The following is a 24293-nucleotide window of genomic DNA, read 5'->3' on the forward strand; positions in this document are numbered from 1 at the left end:
TTTAACCTTCCTGAGCACCTTCTCAGTTGTAACTTTCACTGCATGTGCTTCACTTTCCTGACACTCTTGAATGTCCGATATTCAGTACTGCAGATGTCTTCCACCGTGAAGAATCATGCAAAATACGCATTCAGTTCCTCTGCCATCTCTGTGCCTCCCATCACAATATCTCCCTTGTCATTTTCTATTGGTCGTATATCTATTCTCAACTCTCTTTTACCCAGTGGCAGCCATCCTTTAGCCAAGTTTCAGGTTTGGCCACAACGTCATATTGCCAATCTAGCTGAGTTTCAAGACCATCCACTTTATTTCTTATGCTGCGAGCATTCAAATACAGCTCTGTGTGGTGCCCCCTCTCCAAACCTGTCATGCTACGTTTTGGAGGACAGGAACCCCCGAACTTGCCGGAAAGTCTGAGGAATGGAAATGAAACTTAACTGAGAAGATGTTGGGACATGAAAATGCATTTTGGACCGATGAGGCTGATGTTTGTTACTCCAGGATTACTTACAACACTATTGGAGCGACCAAGGATACCCCTTTCTGAGAGAGGTCTTGCCGGTCATCCGGTATTGAATGAACTCCGCACGTATACATAGGGGAGAAACTGTACAACTGCTCAGACTGCGGGAAGGAATTCACTCAGTCATCTCAACTGAATGAACATCAGCGAGTTCACACTGGGTAGAAGCCGTTCACGTGTTCCAACTGGGAATGAATTCACACTTTCATCTCGCCTGACTGCACACCAGACTGTTTTCAGCAGTGAGAGGACGTTGTCCTGCTCAGACTGTGGGAAGGCATTCACACACTCATCCACACTGCAGAGACAGTGGCGGGTTCACACTGTGGTGAGGGTGGTCACCTGCTCTGAATGTGAGATGGGTTTCAATCAGTCATTCATCCTTGTGTCACCCTGCCGGGCTTTGACCCATCGTTAATCGGAGAGATCAGAAGCTTGAGAGGACGGAATTCACTCAAGTTCGCCAATTGAGCATTAAAGGCAGTGGTTTCAGGGCAGGTTATTTTTGAGCTTTCACCAGTGGCCAGTCAACAGTCAGGATTGATTATCAAGAAGATGCCAACGTTAGGCAGCAGCAAATGGAGTGGCCGATGCTGGACTGGGCAGAGTTGGAGTGGAGACTTTGAGGCTTTACCTCTTTGAGGGTTCAGTCAGGACAGCCTTCGCACAGAGAAGGCAACGTTATGCTGCAGGTGGAAGTGTTTTTGCCCCCTTCCTCACATTTGCTCAGTTAGAACAGTCGAGATGCCAGGCAGGATGGTGGAAAGCTCCTCTTGCGAGATGTGGGAAGGCAGGAGACCCTCCTGTGTCCCTGATAACTACACCTGTGAGAAGGGCATCCAGCTTCAGCTCCGAATAATCCACATTAAGGAGTGGGAGCTGGAACCGGATGAACTCCAGATCATTCGGGAGGCTGGAGGGGTGATAGGTCGGACATATAGAGAGGTAGTTGTAACCAGGCCGTACGCCACAGGAAACTGAGTGACAGTCGCAAAGTGGAAAGTGAGCAGGGGGGGAAGAGCAAGTGCAGTGTACCCCTGTGTCCACCCCCTGAACAACACATATATCACTTTGGTCACAGTTAGAGATGGTGGGATAACCTGGCAAAGGAAGGTCACAGCAGGAGGGTCTCTGGTGCTTAGTCTGGCTCTGAGACTGAGAAGGGGAGGGTGAAGAAGAGCCGAGCTGTGGTAATTGGTGAATCATTAGCTAAGGGAACGTACTGGATGTTCTGTGGGTGAGAATGTGATTCCAGGATGGTATGTAGCTTCCTGTGTGCTCCAGGTCTGGGTTATCTCCGGCCGAGCACTCAGCTTTGCTCAGGAGGGTGAACAGTGAAGGTCGTGATCCATGTGGGTACCAGTGATATGGGCTGGTAGAGTAACAAGGTTCTGCAAAGGGAGTTCAGGGAGTGAGGTGCTAAGTTAAAGGGCAGCTCGTCCAGGGCTGTGACCACAGGTCTGTCATCTGTGCCACATGCCAAGAATAGGAAGATTATACAGTTTAACATGTGTGTAAGGATTTGGTGCAGGAGGGAGGGCATAATGTTATTGGATCATTTGAGCCCGCAAGGATTACTGTATGTACAGGAGTGTGAGTGCATTGGGGAAGAGGGGACATCGTTACTGGAGGGTGAAGTGGGCAGACAGGTCTCTCTCTCTCTCACACACACACACACACAAACAAACATATGTAGTGGAGTGTGAGGGAGGGGAGTGAGAAGGGATAAGGGGAATGAGGAGGATGGTGTTAGGGCTCATTCACAAAGTCTCAGACTCAACCAACCGTCCCCCTCTGGAATTGGTCCCATTCCCTACCCCAGGCTGGGGGTGGGCATTGATTTGCCTTGCCAACAAGAAAATGAATTGTTTGATAGCATCTGGTTAACACATTTTGATAAAAAAATTTATGTTGAACTTGAACTTTTAAATGTAAAACATGTTTGTAAAACATGTACTGATGAGAAATGGTCTCAGTGAAGGTCCGAATTGGTACATTATTGGCAGTGTCTGTGGGTGGAGGTTAGGAACACGAAAGGGTCAATAACTTTACAGGGTATTTTTTATAAGCCGCCCAACAGTAACAGGGATATCGAGGGTCAGATAGGGAAACAGATGCTGGCAAGGTGTAATAATAACAGTGTTGTCATGATTGGAGATTTTAATTCCCAAATATCGATTGGCATCTCCCTGGAGCAAGGGGTTTAGATGGGATGTTAGGTCTGAGCAGGAAGGTTTCTTGACACAATTTGTAGATAAGCCTACAAGAGGAGAGGCTGTACTTGATCTGGTATTGGGAAAAGAACCTGGTCAGGTGTCAGATCTCAGTGGGAGAGCATTTTGGAGATAATGATTTTAGATTTCGATTTCGATTATGGGGACACGGAGTCCTCTTTCATTGTCATTTAGTAATGCATGCATTAAGAAATGATACAATGTTTTTTCAGAATGATATCACAGAAACACATGACAAACCGACTGAAAAACTGACAAAAACTATATAATTATAACATATATTTACAACAGTGCAAAGCAATATCGTAATTTGATAAGAACAGAACATGGGCACGGTAAAAAATCTCAAGGTCTCTCGGAAGTCCCATCATCTCACGCAGACGGTGAACCTCCAGTGTCGCAAACTTGCCGATGCAGCATCCCGGAAGTATCCGACCACAGTCCAACTCTGAGTCCATCCAAAGCTCCGAGCCTCCGACCAGCTCTCCGACACCGAGCACCGAGCACCATCTCTGCCGAGCGCTTCAACCCCGGCCCCGGCAACAGGCAATAGGCAAAGCCGAGGATGTGGGGCCTTCCCCTCTGGAGATTCTCGATCGCACAGTAGCAGCGGCAGTGAAGCGGGCATTTCAGAAGTTTCTCCAGGTGTTCCTCCGTGCTTCTTCACGTCTGTCTCCATCAAATCAGGGTTGTGCACGGCCCCCCTAGTTAACACTGATGATAATTCTATCTCCTTTACATTGGAGAGAGATAGGAACAGAGAAGTTAGAGAAGCGTTTAATTGGAGTAAGGAGAATTATGCGGCTATTAGGCAGGAAATTGGAAGCTTAAATTGGAAACTGATGTTCTTAGGGAAAAGTACAGAAGAAATGCGGCAAATGTTCAGGGGATATTTGTGTGGAATTCTGCATAGGAACGTTCCAATGAGACAAGAAGTTATGATAGGGTACAGGAACCGTGGTGTACAAAGGCTGTAATTAATCTAGCCAAGAAGAAAGGAAAAAGCTTACAAAAGGTTCAGAGAGCTAGGTAATGTTAGAGATCCAGAAGTTTATAAGGCTAATAGGAAGGAGTTTAAGAAGGAAGTTAGGAGAGCCAGAAGGGGGCATGCGAAGGCCTTGGCGGGCAGGATTAAGGAAAACCCCAAGGTACCCAAGTATGTGAAGAGCAAGAGGATAAGATGTGAAAGATTAGGACCTATCAAGTGTGACAGTGGGAAAGTGTGTATGGAACCGGAGGAAATAGCAGAGGTACTTAATGAATATTTTACTTCAGTATTCACTATGGAAAAGGATCTTGGTGACTGTATTGATGACTTTCAGCAGACTGAAAAGCTTGAGCATGTAGATATTAAGAAAGAGGATGTGCTGGAGCTTTTGGAAAGCATCAAGTTGGATAAGTCGCCGGGACCGGATGAGATGTACCCCAGGCTACTGTGGGAGGCGAGGGAGGAGATTGCTGAGCCTCTGGCGATGATCTTTGCATCATCAATGGGGACGGGAGAGGTTCAGGAGGATTGGAGGGTTGCGGATGTTGTTCCTTTATTCAAGAAAGGGAGTAGAGATAGCCCAGGAAATTACAGAACAGTGAGTCTTACCTCAGTGATTGGTAAGTTGATGGAGAAGATCCTAAGAGACAGGATTTATGAACATTTGGAGAGGTATAATATTACTAGGAATAGTCAGCATGGTTTTGTCAAGGGCAGGTCGTGCCTTACGAGCCTGATTGAATTTTTTGAGGATGTGACTGATCACATTGATGAAGGAAGAGCAGTAGATGTAGTGTATATGGATTTCAGCAAGGCATTTGATGAGGTACCCCATTCAAGGCTTATTGAGAAAGTAAGGAAACAATGGATCCAAGGGGACATTGCTTTGTGGATCCAGAACTAGCTTGCCCACAGAAGGCAAAAAGTGGCTGTAGACGGGTCATAATCTGCATGGAGCTCGGTCACGAGTGGTGTGCCTCAGGGATCTGTTCTGAGACCCTTACTCTTCGTGATTTTTGTAAATGACCTAATGAGGATGTGGAGGGATGGGTTAGAAAGTTTGTTGATGACACAAAGGTTGGAGGTGTTGTGGATAGTGTGGAGGGCTGTCAGAGGTTACAGCGGGACATTGATAGGATGCAAAACTGGGCTGAGAAATGGCAGATGGAGTTCAACCCAGATAAGTGTAAAGTGGTTCATTTTGGTAGGTCAAATATGATGGCATAATATAGTATTAATGGTAAGACTCTTGGCAGTGCGGAAGATGAGAGGGATCTCGGGGTCCGAGTCCACAGGACGCTCAAAGCAGCTGCGCAGGTTGACTCTCTGGTTAAGAAGGCGTACGGTGTATTGGCCTTCATCAATCGTGAAATTGAATTTAGGAGCCGAGAGGTAATGTTGCAGCTATATAGGACCCTGGTCAGACCCCACTTGAGTACTCTACTCAGTTCTGGTCGCCTCACTACTGGAAGGATATGGAAGCCATAGAAAGGGTACAGAGGAGATTTACAAAGATGTTGCCTGGATTGGAGAGCATACCTAATGAGAATAGGTTGAGTGAACTCGGCCTTATCACCTTGGAGCGACGAAAGATGAGAGGTGACCTGATAGAGGTATATAAGATGATTAGAGGCATTGATCATGTGGATAGTCAGAGGCTTTTTCCCCCGGCTGAAATGGTTGCCACAAGAGTGCGCATGCGCCGCTCGTGCATGTAGCGTGGTACAGCCGTTCCGATCTATTCTTACTTTCTTCTTCTTACTTTTTAATTTACGGTATTTTTTTGTATTTTCTTTTTCTCATGGTAACACGTCGAAGCTGCACCCTCTCTAACATGCTGGTAGAGAGAGTTTTATCTGTTTTTTTTTAAAGAGCTGGAAATAGATACATCCCGACACGCGGGACAGAAGCAAGGGACCAGCTAATGCTGGCGGCTTTAGCGAGCAGCGCAGAGGACACCCCTGCTGAAATCTGGAGGAAAACACACAGAGGATGCAGAGGGGGATCACAAAGCCGAGGAAAGATGACCGGGTCGAAACAACAGAGACCTTTGGAGAAGAGGAGTCTGGTGGGTAATACTGTTCCGGCTGATCGGAAGTGCACCGTGAGTGGTAAGCGTGAAGGAGTTGAGTGCTTACTGATCTGGTTAACAACAGGTGGTGCAATCCGGGTCATTTACGATCGAGGAACGTGTTTGCAGACTGGATATTGAACTTTTTACTGTTGGACTTCGGCCACATTCCACCGTGATACAGCACTGGCGGCACGGGAGGTCGTTCCTGCCTGTGGCCATCGAACGTGCAGCTCCTCCCGTGGAGGGTCAGACACCCTGAGCCAATAGACTGGTCCTGGACTTAGTTTCCATCTGGCATAGTTTGCATTTTGTTGTTTGATTGTTTGTGGTTTTTGTATTGCTATATTTACGCTCTTTTCTTGGTTGGTGCTGCTGTAACGAAACCAAATTTCCCTCGGGATTAATAAAGTATATCTATCTATCTACCTATCTATCTATCTATCTATCTGTTCAGGACACGGGTTTAAGGTGCTGGGGAGTAGGTACAGAGGAGATATCAGGGGTAATTTTTTTACGCAGAGAGTGGTGAGTGCGTGGAATGGGCTGCCGGCAACGGTGGTAGAGCTGGATACAACAGGGTCTTTTAAGAGACTTTTGGATAGGTACATGGAGTTTAGGAAAATAGAGGGCCCTTGGTAAGCCTCGTAATTTCCAATGTAGGGACATTTTGGGCACAACTTTGTGGGAGAAGGGCCTGTATTGTGCTGTAGGGATTCTATGTTTCTATTATTATAGCTCAAATATTTTATTTTTCGCAAAGTCTGCACACTTCCAAGTGAGTTTTTAAATGATGTTTCCGTCACGGTTTCCACTCGGGATCAAATGCGCATGCGTAGTGGTCTGAGCTAATCCCGGATATCGCGCATGCGCTCAGTAGACGAGAGGCTCAGGAGGATCGGCCGCAGGTAGGAGGAGGTTCCGGGTGGGAAATTAGTTACCGGTCTTCGAACCGCGACTGAATTACAATTACTTTGAGCTCCGGCCACACTGGTTCTACACCCCGCGGCAGCCCCGGTGCTTTTCCTCTTTCTCAGCCCCACAATCTGTACTCGGGCCCCAGGGACCTTTCGTCTGATGAGCGCTGGAGCCGCAGCCAGCCCTGCGGCGCATGCGCATCACTGGATCCTTGTACAGCGAGCAGACAGGTTTCTGGTTCCTCCGGCATTCTGGGTAAAGAGGCAGCCATGGGTGAAGTTGCCAGCCTTGTCCCCGTACAGGCGGAGGAAATGGTGTGGGTGGATGTATCTCCCAACTACTGCCGAGCTCCAGCTATTTAAATCCGAGGATTAAGAACTCGGAACAAAAACATAGTTCAAGTTAATCTCGGATGAATAGTCTACCTTCCAGTCAGTGAAAATGTCATTTAGTGCTGAATTGGGGAAAAAAAAACACACTCCGTCAGCTTTTGTTTTCTCCGGGTAAATAAGCGTACGAAACACGTTTGTCCTTGATGACAAGTGAGTTGTGGCTTTCACCTCACAAGAGTGTCACACTCGAATAACTGCTGCCCTCCCCTTCATATTCATTGGCATTGCCATCGATGAGTTCATGACTGTCAACCAGCTCGGGAGAGGGGATCCGAGGAATTAGAAAATCTCCAGGATCAGACGTGTAGTAACAAAGGTTCTTTGTAGTGTTGTGGAACATGACCAGAACTTGAAATAATACCAAAGGACAGAGACAAATTGAGCCAAGTCACAGGTTATTTGAGGGCAGAAATAGCCCATTCTCATCCAGACAGGAATACAATCAGAGAATTTTCTGGTCAGTTAGGATGCCTGATCCTAGCCCAGTTAGAAGATGAGGGATACATAGAAATCTACAGTACATTACTAACCCTTCGGCTTCAACTTTAGATGAACTTTCCAACATTGTGATGCTGGACCTCATGACAGACTAAAATCTCAACTGAAATATTGTCCTTCACCCACTGATATCTTTTGCAAATATTTTTACAGGTTTAAAGTTCCAGAACACTTGTGCACAGGAATCTCAAACACAGCAGCACGTCAGTTTTGCTGTCTCTGAATGGATGTTTAAGGAGTGAGCAAATATTGTCTTTGCAACAACAACACATCTGTTGTCAATCCTTGGAGATGAAGAAGTATCTCATCCAAACTGGAAATGTATTTTGTGTCTGAAATGAAGTTTTCTGTTGTAACTCAGTGTTATCTACTGGAACCGGGAGCTGAGAACACACCAGCATTTGTTCACTGGAGATCAGTTCTTCAACTGCGTTGATTCTACAAGCGATTCAAATGTCTGACTTTCACCTGTTCTATGTGTAGGAGGGGAACTGCTCAGTCATCCAGCCTGAAGATAGATGAGCAATTTCACACCATAGTGAGATGCTCCACCTGTTCTGACTGTGGGAAGTAATTCATTCTGTCATTGATGCGAAAGATATATCCAAAAATTCAGCACTCAGAAGATATTGACCTGCTGTGAGTGTGGGAAGGCATTTACACACTCAAACACACCACAGTGACACCAGCAAGTTTACAGCATGGAAAAGTCATTTACCAGCTCTGAATGTGGGAAAGGATTCACTCAGTCATCTCAACTGAACGAACACCAGCGGGTTCACACTGATAAGATGCCGTTCACCTGCACAGACTGCGGGAAGGGATTCACTCACTCATCCACACTTCAGAGGCACCAGCGAGTTCACACTGGGGAGAGGCCATTCACTTGCTCAGACTGTGGGAAAGGATTCACTCAGTCATCTCACCTACTGACACACCAGTTAGTTCACACCTGGGACAGACCATTCACGTGTTCTGAATGTGGAAAGGGATTCACTCGGTCAAATCACCTACTGGCTCACCAGTTAGTTCACACGGGGGAGTGGCCATTCAGCTGTTCTGAATGTGGGAAGGGATTCACTCAGTCATCCACCCTTGTGAAGCACTTCAGACTTCACACTGGTGAGAGGCCGTTCACCTGCTCAGACTGTGGGAAGGGATTCACTCATTCAGCTCAACTAAAGGAACATCAGTTAGTTCACACTGAAGAGAGGCCATTCACTTGCTCAGACTGTGGGAGGGGGTTCACTCGACCATCTCACCTACTGAGACACCAGTTAGTTCACACTGGGCAGAGGCCTTTCACATGCTCTGAATGTGGGAAGAGATTCACTCGGTTATCTCAGCTGAAGGAACATCAGTTTGTTCACACTGGGGATAGGCCGTTCATCTGCTCTGAATGTGGGAAAGGATTTGCTCGGTCATTTCAACTGAAGGTACATCAGCGAGTTCACACCGGAGAGAAACCATTCTGCTGCTCTGAATGTGGGAAGAGATTCACTCAGTCATCCACACTTGTGAAGCACTATCGAATTCACACTGGGGAGAAGCCATTCACCTGCTCAGACTGTGGGAAGGGATTCACTCAGTCAGTTCAACTAAAGAAACATCAGTTTGTTCACACTGGGGAGAAACCATTCATCTGCTCAGTTTGTGGGAAGGGATTCACACGGTCGTCTGACTTAAAAGTACATCAACTCGTTCACACTGGAGAGAAACCATTCACCTGCTCAGATTGTGGAAAACAATTTGCACGGTCATCGGACTTGAAAGTGCATCAACGACCTCATACCGGGGAGAAGCTATTCACCTGCTCCGAATGTGGGAAGAGATTCACTCGATCTTCTCACCTACTGACACACCAATTAGTTCACACTGGGGAGAAACCATTCACCTGCTCAGTCTGTGGGAAGGAATTCATTCGGTCATCTGACTTCAAAGTGCATCAGCGAGTTCACACTGGGGAGAAGCCGTTCACCTGCTCTGAATGTGGGAAAGGATTCACTCGGTCTTCGCAATTGAAGGAACATCAGCGAATTCACACTGGGAAGAAACCTTTCAACTGCTCAGACTGTGGGAAGGAATTCAGTTGGTCATCTCAACTGAATGAACATCAACGAGTTCACACTGGGGAGAGGCCTTTCACCTGCTCTGAATGTGGGAAGGCATTCACTAGTTCCACTCAATTACTGACACACCAGTTCATTCACACTGGGGAGAGGCCGTTCACCTGCTCAGACTGTGGGAAGACATTCACTCAGTCATCTCAATTGAAAAAACATCAGCGAGTTCACAGTGGGTAGAAACTGTTCACCTTCCTCAGATTGTCAGAAGAGATTCACTCAGACATCTCACCTAACGACACACCAGACTGTTTTCAGGAGTGAGAGGATGTTGACCTGCTCAGACTGTGGGAAGGCATTCACACACTCATCCACACTGCAGAGACAGTGGCGGGTTCACACTGTGGTGAGGGTGGTCACCTGCTCTGAATATGGGATGGGTTTCAATCAGTCATTCATCCTTGTGTCACCCTGCCGGGCTTTGACCCATCGTTAATCGGAGAGATCAGAAGCTTGAGAGGATGTAATTCACTCAGGTTCGACAATTGAGTATTAATGGCAGTGGCTCAGGACAGTATTTATTAAAGCTTTGAGCAGTGGCCAATCAGTGTACAGGATTTATTATCAAAAATAACTTAATGTTAGGCAGGAGCAAGAGGAGTGGCCCATGTTAGAGTGGACAAAGTTGGAGCGGAGACTTTGAGGTTTCAGTGAGGAGCGCCTTCAATCAGAGAAGGCAAAATTATGCTGGAGGTGGAACTTTTTTTTGCCCCCTTCTTTACATTTGCTCAGTGAGAACAATCGAGATGCCAGGCAGGATAGTGGAAAGCTCCTCTTGCGGGATGTGTGAAGGCAGGGGGCCCTCCTGTGTCCCTGGTAACTACACCTGTGAGAAGGGCATCCGGCTTCAGCTCCGAATGATCCACATTGAGGAGTTGGAGCTGGAACTGGATGAACCCCAGACCATTCGGGAGGCTGAAGGGGTGATAGGTAGGACATATAGAGAGGTAGTTGCACCCAAGGTGACAGCACAAGAAACTGGGTGACAGTCAGAGAGGAGAAAGGGGTAAAACAGTGAGTGCAGTGCACCCCTGTGGCCATCCCCCTGAACAACACATATATCACCTTAGATGCTGTTGGGATGGGGGGATGACCTCACAAAGTGAAGTCACAGCTGTAGGGTCTCTGGCACTTGGTATGGTTCTAAGGCTCAGATGGGAAGGGGGGTAGACTAACAAGGTTCTGCAAAGGAAGTTCAGTTAGTGAGGTGCTAAGTAAAGAGACAACTCATCCAGGGCTGTGATCTCAGGACTGCCATCCATGCCATGTGCCAGGAGTAGGAAGGAGAAACAGTTTAACACGTGGCTAAGGAGTTGGAGCAAGAGGAAGGACATAACATTTTTGGATCAATTCAGCCCACAGGGATTGCAGTGTGCACAGGAGTGTGAGTACGTTGGGGAGAGGGGACATCGTTGATGGAGGGTGAGTGGGCAGGCAGGTCTCTCTCTATCTCACAAACACATGCAGTGGAGTGTGAGGGAGGGGAGTGAGAAGAGGAAGGGAAATGAGGAGTTTGGAGTTAGGGCTCCTTCACAAAGTCCCAGACTCACCCAGCCCTCTCCCTCTGGAATTGGTCCCATTCCTGACCCCAGGCTGGGGGTGGGCATTGAGTTACCTTGCAAACATTTTGTGAAGTGTTCGAAAGCAGCTGGTTAACACAGTTTGATAATAAATTTATGTTGAACTTGTACATTGAAATGTATTGTTTGAGAAACATGTACTGATGAAAAATAGTCTCAGTAAAGGTCCGAGAGTGGAAAATGAACCGGTGTTCAGCCCCATTGCTCCGTGCCAGACAAGAACCCCTGTCTGAGTCTGTCCCATCTGTCTGTGCTTGACACATCTCACTCTAACGTTTCCTCTTTCCGTCGCTATCCCAGTGTCTTTTATTTTCCTTCACAACATAATTCTCCTGCCTTCTCCCCATAACATTTGATGCCTTTACTAATCAAGCACCGGTCAATGTATGCTTTAACTAAACAGGATGACTTGGCCTCTGAGCCGTCCATAGTAATGAATTCCACAGGTCCCTCCTCTCTAAATGCATGATCTCTGGTATTAGACATTGTGGCACAGAAGGTTAAAAATGTCAGCTATCTACTCTATCGAGATCTTTCGTAATCTTATCAAGTTCTATCAGGTCACCCTAAGCCTCCTCCACTCCAGAGAAAACAGCCCAAGTTTGTCCAAACTCTCCTCACACAGTAGCTCATGATTCCAATCCACACAACATCCAGGTGAACCTCTTCTGCAATCTCCTCATTGCTGCCCCAAACACCAGTGGCGTAATGGACTTCACGTAAGTAAATGGTGGATTGTTGATTAATAAGGGTGTCAAAGGTGACCGCTAGAAGGCAGCAGCGTGGGGTTCAGAGGGAACATCCAATAGCCGTGATCGAATGGTGGAGAAGACTCAATGGACGGAATGGGTATTTCAGTTTCTACTGAATTGTTTTATAGTGTTGAGATGGCGAAGCGGTGGGGAGTAAGGTGCGGGTGCAGGTAAGAGTGAGTGTCCAGGTAGCAGATGGCGTTAAGCACCTTTTCACCACGTCTGGTAACCAATAACAATTAACTCAGAGTGGATCAATCAAAAGTGCCTTTATGTTTCCTTGCAGCAAGGGAAGACTAGCACTGCCCAAATGCTGGTAATAGCTTTATCAAAAAGAAACAATACCATCACCCCTTTGGACACAAGTTGAAGGACAGGGTGCATTTTGTTGTCTGCTGAAACAATGTTTGGCATTCTTCCAGTAACACAGCTGTGGTTCTGCACTCAAGTGCTCAGGTACCATCAGCATCATGTTGCACGAAGATTTTTAGCAAAGCACTCTGATACAATACAGGTTCCATTTTGTTACAGAAAGAAATGCCATTTTGGTCCGACAAGTGAAGTACGTTTCCCCAGTGGTGGAGAAGCATTCCTTTACACCCCCTTACGTCACTCCCCATTTCTGTTCACACCTCCGAACTTTGCGGCCCTCACTCTCTGTGAAAACCCTTACGTCACTCCCCATTTCTGTTCACACCTCCGATCCTTCACACCTCACCCTCTGTGAAAACCCTTACGTCACTCCCCATTTCTGTTAACACCCCCGATCCTTCACATCTCACCCTCTGTGAAAACCCTTACATCACTCCCCATTTCTGTTAACACCCCCGATCCTTCAAACCTCACCCTCTGTGAAAACCCTTACGTCACTCCCCATTTCTGTTCACACCTCCGATCCTTGCAGCCTTCACCCTCTGTGAAAACCCTTACATCACTCCCCATTTCTGTTCACACCTCCGATCCTTCACACCTCACCCTCTGCGAAAACCCTTATGTCACTTCCCAGTTCTGTTCACACCTCCGATCCTTCACACTTCACCCTCTGTGAAAACCCTTACATCACTCCCCATTTCTGTTAACACCCCCGATCCTTCACACCTCACCCTCTGTGAAAACCCTTACATCACTCCCCATTTCTGTTCACATCCCCGATCCTTCACACCTCACCCTCTGTGAAAACCCTTACATCACTCCCCATTTCTGTTAACACCCCCGATCCTTCACACTTCACCCTCTGTGAAAACCCTTACATCACTCCCCATTTCCGTTAACACCTCCAATCCTTCACACCTCACCCTCTGTGAAAACCCTTACGTCACTCCCCATTTCTGTTCACACCTCCGATCCTTCACACTTCACCCTCTGTGAAAACCCTTACGTCACTCCCCATTTCTGTTCACACCCCCGATCCTTCACACCTCACCATCTGTGAAAACCCTTACATCACTCCCCATTTCTGTGCACACTCCCGATCCTTCACACGTCACCCGCTGTGAAAACCCTTACGTCACTCCCCATTTCTGTTCACACCTCCGATCCTTCACACCTCACCCTCTGTGAAAACCCTTACATCACTCCCCATTTCTTTGCACACCCCCGATCCTTCACACCTCACCCTCTGTGAAAACCCTTACATCACACCCCATTTCTGTTCACACCTCAGATCCTTCACACCTCACCCTCTGTGAAAACCCTTACGTCACTCCCCATTTCTGTTCACACCTCCGATCCTTCACACCTCACCCTCTGTGAAAACCCTTACATCATTCCCCATTTCTGTTCACACCCCCGATCCTTGCGGCCCTCACCATCTGTGAAAACCCTTCTTACCCTACACCCATCGTCATTTTGTAACCCCGCCTGACCCCTGCACCATTTACCATCCCTGTAAAGCCTCCACCATCCACACTGGCGCAATCAGCTGACTGCTGACCTGAGAAAGACACCGACCGTGGCAGGTAGCAGGGCTCACAAAACACATTCACACCAGCTGATATATTTTATAACCCGACCGATTTGCATGGTTATCTTGTCTAAACCGCTTCCTACCTTCCTATCTTTACCTTACCCCGCTCCCCCCACTGATCTCGCTCCTGGAACATATCCTTGCAAGCGAAGTTCTATACGCTCCCATTTACTTCCTCCCTCAGCTCCATTCTGGCTCAGAAACAGTCCTTCCAGGTGAGGCAACATTTCAAAATTGGGTAAGAATAGGATGATGCGGCAGATGAATGTGTGGTTGAGGAACTGGTGCAGGGGCATTGCATCAGATCTCTGGGTCATTGGGATCTCTCCTGGGGATGCAATGATCTGTACAACAGGGACGGGTTGCACCTGTACCTGGCGGGGTCCAGTATGCTCGTGGGCAGGTTTGTTAGAGCGTGTGTTTAAAATAACCTGTCGGGGGGATGGGAACAGGAGTGTGAATACCTGGGATGACGTAGTTGGTTGGCAACAGAGATAGTGTGCAGTGAGAGTACTAGCAAGCAGAGGCTGATGTCAGGGCAAAACTGCAGTCAACGAGATGAGTTGCAGCATTAAAGTGGGATAACATCGATAAGGGGGATGAATGCAGGACTGGGGGTGTTATGTTTGAATGTGCACAGTGTACAGAATAAGAGAGGTGAACTTTTAGCACAGTGTGATTTGTGTACATATCCGTATCATAGCTGAAAGAAGATTATAACCCGGAGCTAACGACCAAGCAGACACGTTGTATCGGAAGGACAGGTAGGTAGGCAAAGGGGCGGGTGGCTCTGCTGGTAAATATGAAATCAAATCATTACAAAAAAGAGGCGGTACAGGATCGGAAGAGGTAGAATCTCTGTGGGTAGAGTGAAGAAACATTAAGTGTAACAAGACCCTGAGAAAATTTATATGCAAACCTCTAACCGTGGTAAGGATGCGGTCTATAAATGACAACAGGAGACAAAATGCATGTCAAAAGGGCTATGTTACGATAGTCATGGGGGTATATCAATTAGAAAAATCAGGTTAGTGTTGGTTACCAAGAGTGGGAGATTTGTAGAATGCCTACGAGATGTCCGTTTCGAGCAGCTGCTGGTTGAACACACTGGGGATCAGCTATTCTGGATTGGGTGTTGAGCGATGAACTGGAACTGAGTGCTGATGAAATCTCAGAGCACACTCGATGGGCCGAATGGCCTGATTGTGCTCCTATATCGTGTGGAGTTCTGGTCTAACAAAGCCCTGCAATGCTGAGTGACCAGGGTTCAGTGTGAGGAACTGCTGCAATATCCGCAGAATCTGACGATTATCTCTCGTCAACTCGCAACTGGATTTAGTCACCATCGTGTATAAACATTTAACAGACAGCTGACCTGAACTTCCTCCCTGGTGTGAAGTTGTTGGTGTTTCAGCATTAGTGATGACTGAGTAAATCTCTTTGCTCACTCAGTACAGAAGTATGGCCTCTACTGATTGTTAACTCGCTGGAGCCTCTCAAGGTGGGTTACCTGAATGAAACTTTTCCCACGCTCCGAACAGGTGTGCAGCTGCTTCCCCCTGCGTGAAATGGCTGGAGCTTCAGTCGCTGAATTAACTGATTGAACCCTTCCCACACTCGCCGCTGGTGAATGGGCTCTCCCTCGAGTGACCGCTCCGGTATCTCTGCTGATCGGATGTTTGTATGAATCCTTTCCCACACTGGGAGCAGGTGAACGGCTTCTCCCCAGTGTGAACTTGCTGGTGTATCTGCAGGTACAACGTCCTCGTGCATCCCTTCCAAAATGAGATCCCGTGATTGACATCCCACCACTACCAACTGACTGGCCGTTCATAAACTCAGATCACGGACGTGTACACATATTCGGGTTTCCTTGTCACAACTGTGTGCTGTCTTCTCCAGCATCTCCTGCTCCACATTCGAGGACTGAAGGCATCCAATTCCTGGTGAAGTGACAGACACGGCAGAACTGATGTGCTGTTGTGTTTGATATTCACACACAGACCCTTTCCCTTTTCCGCACGGTCAAAATTCTGCAAATGTCAATGGATGGAAGACAGCTGAAATGATTTTAGTCTGAATGGTGATCTCTGGTATCAGACTGTAATAGCAAGGCTCAACACTGGTAGGAGGAGGAAAACCTCATCTACTACATCTGCTGTCCCGTCTGACAGTGACTGCAGGTCAGGTTAGGAGACAGGGAAAGGGACTACATCTGCTGTCCCGTCTGACAGTGACTGCAGGTCAGGGTAGGAGACAGAGAGAGAGACTACATCTGCTGCCCCGTCTGACAGTGACTGCAGGTCAGGGTAGGAGACAGGGGGAGAGACTACATCTGCTGCCCCGTCTGACAGTGACTGCAGGTCAGGGTAGGAGACAGGGGGAGAGACTACATCTGCTGACCCGTCTGACAGTGACTGTAGGTCAGGGTAGGAGACAGGGGGAGAGGCTACATCTGCTGACCCTGTCGGTATCAGCCCCAGGGTACTGAAGACCTGTGTGATCCTGCTCTTTGGTATTTTGCAGAACCTTTACAATCGGAGACTAAAACCAGGGAAATGGTTATTGATTTTAGGAGGAAGAGGACTGTGACAAGTCCTGTATACATTCTGGAGGAAGAGGACTGTGACGACTCCTGTATACATTCTGGAGGAAGAGGACTGTGACGAGTCCTGTATACATTCTGGAGGAAGAGGACTTTGACGAGTCCTGTATACATTCTGGAGGAAGAGGACTATGACGAGTCCTGTATACATTCTGGAGGAAGAGGTTACTGTGGCGGAGGTGTACAGTTACTTCGAGGTTCACCTCAGCAAAAGACACGACTGGAAAACCAACACAAAGACTGTTTAAAAGAAGGGGACGAGCAGACTCTATTTTCTAAGGAAGTCGAGATCCTTGAATGCGTGAGGAAGGTTGGTGCAGATATTTTACCGATCTGTTGTAGCCAGTGCACTCTTCTTTGCTGCTTTCTGTTGGGGGAGCAGCATCGGTGTTGGTGATGCAAAAAGACGAAATAATCTCATCAAAAAGGCTGGATCCATCCTTGGCCACAAACCGGACTCTTTCGAGTGAGTGGTGGAGTGGAGGTCACTAAACAAACTGTTATCGATTATGAACAATCTGTCACATCCTCTCCATGACCTACTGAACAGGCAGCAAAGCCCCCGACCCCTTTCGAACAGACTCAGTCAACTCCGCTGCAACCAGAGAATGCTGAAAAGAGGATGCTGTCCAAGTTGCATGCCATCTTGGACAATGTCTCCCATCCACTACATAATGTACTGGTTGGGCACAGCAGTAGATTCAGCCAGAGACTCATTCCACCGAGATGCAAGACAGAGCGTCATAGGAAGTCATTCCTGCCTGTGGCCATCAAACTTTACAACTCCTCCCTTGGAGGGTCAGACACCCTGAGCCAATAGGCTGGCCCTGGACTTATTTCATAATTTACTGGCATAATTTACATATTACTATTTAACTATTTATAGTTTTATTACTATTTATTATTTATGGTGCAACTGTAACGAAAACCAATTTCCCTCGGGATCGATAATGTATGACTATGACTGTCAGTGTTTTGTAAAGTTGGCCTGTAACTTTCCAAGACGGGTTTGGTGGTGCAGACGGATTTGAGGATTCTGCTGATTTGGAGAATATGAGGGAGCACATGGATTTAGCTCAGAAATGGGTGCTTGTCAGCGAATATTGCGGTGTATGTGGTTTTGAGGGTGGCGGCGGATGTGGGGGCACACTGAAAATGGGTGTGCTCACCGATTTCAGGGTGCATACGTATTTGGGCGTTCCTGTGACTGTTTGCAGAAATTTGGGAATGATGGCGGTTTTGAGGGTGCACACGGATTTTGGGGAATCGGTGGTTTTGGAGCATGCTCATGAATTTGGGGGTGCACATCTCTTTCAGGGTTCTCACGATTTAGATGTATGACGACTCTAAAAGTAATTTGATGAAGACATACTTCAATAGTCAATGGAGTTTGAACTTTGAAATTTGCTCTTGCCCTTTTCCCAGGTGGAGGCAGCTGTTTTGTGAACTATTCGAAATGATTCTTGTTCTGGGATAATCCAGTGTGCATGCTGGGGTGTCCGCTGATTTGGAGCTGTGACGAATCTCCGGGTTGTTTCATTTGTACAGACATTAATAGTAAATGCAGTTTGAAGTTTGAAATCTGTTCTTAATGTTTTATGGTTCAGGCAATCATTTTGTGAAATGTTTGAAATGAGAGTTCGAGAGCATCTGCAGTTTGCAGAGACAAATGGGAAGGAAATGCACCAAGGGGGAATAAACTGAATTCGAAGTATACGGACAGGTGTACAGTCAGGCAGGGTCAGGCAGAGACAATGAGTCTACCCACACGCACAGACACAGAAACACTATGACACACATAGACAGACAAAAAGACAAACACACACAGACACACACGCACGCGCACAGAGACATACAAGCACACACGCACACGAACCAGACCCCACACACCAGAACAAACAAACACACACACACACACACACACACACACACACGCACGCACACACACACAACTACTTTTTCTTAACCACCTCTCCAGCCCTCCGCCATGTTTTCTGACATATGCGGGGTGATAAGATTAAAACATAATCTCCCGTCCACACTAGACTGCTGAATTTGCTGGCCATGTATAAGGGTGAGAGTTTGGTCCCAGACGAACCCCACAGGCAGTTTCATGGGAAACTTCTCGGTAGAATCCCCCAAACACAATCTATATCAAGAGTAATGGAGGGTGATTCAATACATTTCATAAGCTACAATGACATAATTTACTGCAATATTGTGTGTTTGACAAATGGTTCCTTTGAAGTACATATTTACAGGGGAAACACATTTAACTGATGAGACACTTCGGAAGGTTCAGTCACATTTCTTGGGGCAAACTAACTCTCACAAATGATCTAAAAATGATTACTTAAATTAATCGCAATCTGTCACCGCGGGGATTGCACCTGCCTGATGTAATCAGTTTGTAAGTACTTTAAACATGCTTATTTTTAAATCTGTTGAAACCTGTCCCTGTGGAGTAGCTGAATGGTATTAAAAACCCCAGGAATATTATGCCACAACGTTTCATTCCGCGAAATCGCTTGTAGCATAGGGGCTCAGACACTGGACAGAGTAAATGTCTGCAATGTTAGTTAGATACGAGAGTGTGGAGAAAATATTGTACGTGTTCATTGCCGTCATTGGAGTTCCTGGTGAGTGACAGAGCAGTTCCTGTTTGGTATTTCTGTGTGTTAACCATGTGAATCTGTTTACGATCATTTGACGAGCTTCTAACTTGATGATAATTGCACAAATATCCGTCAGAAATATCGATCCTGTCAGTTCAACATTCAGATTTTCACATTTAATAACAAGCGGAACTAAACCTCTGTCTCTCCTCAAACTCAGGGTATCGACTCGAATGTTAGTCTTGCCTTTAATGACAGCTTGTCTAGAGTTGTCCCTGTTTTGGCGACGGGCAGCTCTGCTGAAGGTGAGGTTAGAGGGTGGGGGGGGGGTGTCGGGTTACATCGTAGAGCTCACTGCTTCTGAGTTATTGATCAAAGAGAAAACCTGGTCCCGTGTTTTACGTCTCCCCCTAGAATCTCTCAGAGTCGGGTTTCACTGTCTATTGGTCAATAATCGGGTCTTATCACCAGAACCAGTGGCTATGCATCTGCTCGCTAGTGTTATCGAATTCATCTGTGATGTAGAATCAATCCATTAATGGAGCCCGTCAGCCTCTGATTACAGAGTTATTTCTACTTTCCCTCTACGACCCGTCATAAATTGGGGGACAACTTCGGCCTGATGAAGGATCCCACCCGAAACTGGAGTTTGTTCAATTCCATGTCTGGTGCCTGACCTGCTGAGTTCGTCCAGTATTTTGTGTGTGTTCCTCACTTCTGTATTCATTTTTGGCTGCACCTGATGCTGAGTTTCCTGACGCCTGGTCAGTCACGGTTAAATCAGCGACTGGAATCAGGATTAGCACTGATCGTTGTTGTTGTTCATGCAGATTTTTTTTTTTTAATCGCCGACGAATGTCTCTGATCCTCACACTGAGGACAGCAGGTCAGAGAGGGTGTGAGCCGTGTCTGGTGTTAGATTAGCATTCGCAGACTCCAGCACCCCTGATCATTAGCTGAAACCCGATCCCGTGTTAATTCCCGCAGAATGGGTTCAGTAATTCCCAAACTCTGTTCCCTTTCACCAGCGAATTTAGTGGCGATTGTGATCCTGTCCCGGGGAAAGTGCGGTCTCTCTACCTGCACCACTCGCTACCTGGTGGCCATGGCAGCGGCGGATCTACTGACCATTGTCACCGAGGTCATTTTGTATCGAATCAGATTGTATTATTTCCCGCGGAGTTTTCTGGGCATCACCCCGGTGTGCAGTGTTATCGAAGTACTGACGTTCTCCGCCACTGACTGTTCTGTCTGGTTCACCGTCACTTTCACTTTTGATCGTTTTGTCGCCATTTTCTGCCAGAAGCTGAAGACAAAATATTGCACCGGGAAAACTGCGGCTGTGGTTCTAACACTAACCGGAGTACTGTCCTGTCAGAGACATGTTCCCCGATACTTCACGCAGGAACCCAGCGTGATCATCGACAATGTACCGTGGTTCTGTAAACTCATGGACAAGTATTTCACTGACCCCGGATGGGTAGTATACGATTGGTTCGATACGGTTTTAACTTCGTTCCTCCCTTTCGCTGCGATCCTGTTGCTCAACGCTCTGACAGTCAGACACATTTTAGTGGCCAGTCGGGTCCGTAAGGGGCTGAAGGGTCAGAGCAAGGGAGAGAACCGCAGTGACCCGGAGATGGAGAGCAGGAGGAGGTCTGTGGTTTTACTCTTCACCCTCTCCGGCAACTTCATCCTCCTGTGGATGACACTGGTTGTAAATTTCATATATTATCAGATCTCAGGAAAAGGATACGATTTCAATGATTCGGAATGGATCTTCTATCTTGTCGGCTATTTGCTGAGGAATTTCAGCTGCTGCACGAACACATTTATTTACGCGGTGACTCAGTCGAAATTCAGGGAGCAGATGATCAGCGCGGTGAAATATCCGGTCACCTCGGTGCTACGGTTCATTAACAAAGCCGCGTCCTGAGCACAAGACAAAGGCGGCCGCGTTTTCTCCAGCCCGAAATTCAGTTCCTCACATTAACCGCCTAATCTCCCAGGTCTTATTCCCGGGCAGATTGCCCCATCGACCGGCAGCTCCGGGACATTAGCCCAGGCAACCTGTTCATATTCTATACCTTCACAGTATGGTATTGGTCAAATTTGACCGGGCCCATGAATCCCCTCATAACAAGTGTCTATCCCAAGTTTTGAACCACAGATCTATTCGTAGTGTATAAATAGCCTGTCTGACATTAATAAATGAATGATTAATCCTTAATTAATGTTTCAGAGATCTAAAATCCATTTCAATAGATACGGGTCAAATTTGACATGGAACAACCTCTATACAGAAAAAAAAATGTAGTACCTGTACAAAAGAAAACCATAGAAAACTACAGCACAGAAACAGGCCTTTTGGCCCTTCTTGGCTGTGCCGAACCATTTTCTGCCTAGTCCCACTGACCTGCACACAGACCATATCCCTCCATACACCTCCCATCCATGTATCTGTCCAATTTATTCTTAAATGTTAAAAAAGACCCCGCATTTACCACCTCGTCTGGCAGCTTATTACACACTCCCACCACACTCTGTGTGAAGAAGCCCCCTTAATGTTCCCTTTAAACTTTTCCTCTTCGCCCTTAACCCATGTCTTCTGGTGTTTTTCTCCCCTTGCCTCAGTGGAAAAAGCCTGCTTGCATTCACTCTATCTATACCCATCGTAATTTTATATCTCTATCAAATCTCCCCTAATTCTTTTACGCTCCAGGGAATAAAGTCCTAACTTATTCAACCTTTCTCTGTAACTGAGTTTTTCAAGTCTCGGCAACATCCTTGTGAACCTTCTATACACTCTTTCAACCTTATTAATATCCTTCCTGTAATTTGGTGACCAAAACTGAACACAATACTCCAGATTCGGCCTCATCAGTGTATTATACAACCTCATCATAACATTCCAGCTCTTATACTCAATACTTTGATTAATAAAGGCCAATGTACCAAAAGCTCTCTTTACGGCCCTATCTACCTGTGACGCAACTTTTAGGGAATTTTGTATCTGTATGTTCCACCTTGGTTTGTCCTTCCAAAGTGCAATATCTCACATTTGTCTGTATTAAACTCCATCTGCCATTTTCAGCCCATTTTTCCAGCTGGTCCAAATCCCTCTGCAAGCTTTGAAAACCTTCCTCACTGTCCACAACACTTCCAATCTTTGTATCATTAACAAATTTGTTGATCCAATTTACCACATTATCATCCAGATCATTGATATAGATGATAAATAACAATGGACCCAGCACTGATCCCTGTGGCACACCACTAGTCACAGGCCTCCACTCGGAGAAGCAATTCTCTACCACCACTCTTTGGCTTCTTCCGTTGAGCCAATGTCTAATCCAATTTACCACCTCTCCATGTATACCTAGCGACTGAATTTTCCTAACTAACCTCCCATGCGGGACCTTGTCAAAGGCTTTACTGAAGTCCATGTAGACAACATCCACTGCCTTCCCTTCATCCACTTTCCTGGTAACCTCCTCGACAAACTCCAATAGATTGGTCAGACATGACCTTCCACGCACAAAGCCATGTTGACTCTCCCTAATAAGTCCCTGTCTATCCAAATGTTTGTAGATTCTGTCTCTTAGTACTCCCTCCAATAACTTACCCACTACCAACGTCAAACTTACCGGCCTATATTTTCCTGGATTACTTTTCGATCCTTTTTTAAACACCGGAACAACATGAGCCATTTTTCAATCCTCCGGCACCTCACCCGTAGACACCGACATTTTAAATATATCTGCCAGGGCCCCTGCAATTTCAACACTAGTCTCCTTCAAGTTCCGAGGGAATACCCTGTCAGGTCCTGGGGATTTATCCACTTTAATTTGTCTCAAGATAGCAAGCACCTCCACCTTTTCAATCTGTACAGTTTCCATGATCTCACTACTTGCTTCCCTTAATTCCATAGACTTCATGCCAGTTTCCTTAGTAAATACAGTCGCAAAAAACCTATTTAAGATCTCCCCCATTTCCTTTGGTTCCGCACATAGCCGACCACTCTGATCTTCAAGAGGACCAATTTTATCCCTTACAATCCTTTTGCTCTTAATATACCTGTAAAAGCTCATTGGATGATCCTTCACTTTGACTGCCAAGGCAACCTCATGTCTTCTTTTAGCCCTCCTGATTTCCTTTTTAAGTATTTCCTTGCACTTTTCGTACTCCTCAAGTACCTTATTTACTCCCTGTTTCCTATACATGTCATACAACTCTCTTCTTCTTTATCAGAGTTGCAATATCCCTTGAGAACCAAGGTTCCTTATTCCTATTCACCTTGCCTTTAATCCTGACAGGAACATACAAACTCTGCACTCTCAAAATTTCTCCTTTGAAGGCTTCTCACCTACCAAACACATCTTTGCCAGAGAACAACCTGTCCCAATCTACACTGTTTAGATCCTTTCTCATTTTTTTTTCAAATTTGGCCTTTTTCCAGTTTAGGAACCTCAACCCGAGGACCAGAACTATCTTTATTCATGATCATGTTGAAACTAATGGTGTTATAATCAGTGGAACCAAGATGTTCCCGTACACACACTTCCGTCACCTGTCCTAACTCGTTTCATAACAGGAGATCTAATATCGCATCCGCTCTAGGTGGTACCTCTATATATTGATTTAGAAAACTTTCCTGAACACATTTTACAAACTCTAACCCATCTCGACCCCTAACAGTATGGGAGTCCCAATCAATATGTGGAAAATTAAAATCCCCTACCGCCACAACTTAATGATTCCTGCAGTTGCCTGCTATCTCTCTGCACATTTGCTCCTCCAATTCTCGTTGACTATTGGGTGTTCTATAATACAATCCCAGAAATGTGGCCATACCTTTCCTGTTTCTCAGCTCCAACCATAAGTACTCAGTAGACAAGCCCTCTAATCTGTCCTGCCTAAGCACTGCCGTAACATTTTCCCTGACAAGCAATGCTACCGCCGCCCGCCCCCCCCCCACAACCTTTTATTCCTCTGCCTCGATCACATCTGAAACATCGGAACCCTGGA

The 24293-nt window shown here is 46.5% G+C and overlaps 1 protein-coding gene across 1 annotated transcript in view; it reads left to right on the plus strand.

Moving 5' to 3' along the window:
- The first annotated feature begins 6685 nt into the window (after window positions 1–6685).
- Window positions 6686–24293, plus strand: part of LOC140185043 (uncharacterized) — a 423878-nt gene continuing 406270 nt past the window's right edge. The window contains 4 exon segments of the mRNA XM_072238262.1: window positions 6686–6724; window positions 7778–8594; window positions 8679–9324; window positions 9574–9919. Coding sequence (XP_072094363.1) covers window positions 8326–8594; window positions 8679–9324; window positions 9574–9919 — 1261 coding nt within the window. The 5' untranslated portion in view covers window positions 6686–6724; window positions 7778–8325.

This window comes from Mobula birostris, chromosome 20 (genome assembly GCF_030028105.1).
Source record: "Mobula birostris isolate sMobBir1 chromosome 20, sMobBir1.hap1, whole genome shotgun sequence".
NCBI lineage: Eukaryota > Metazoa > Chordata > Chondrichthyes > Myliobatiformes > Myliobatidae > Mobula > Mobula birostris.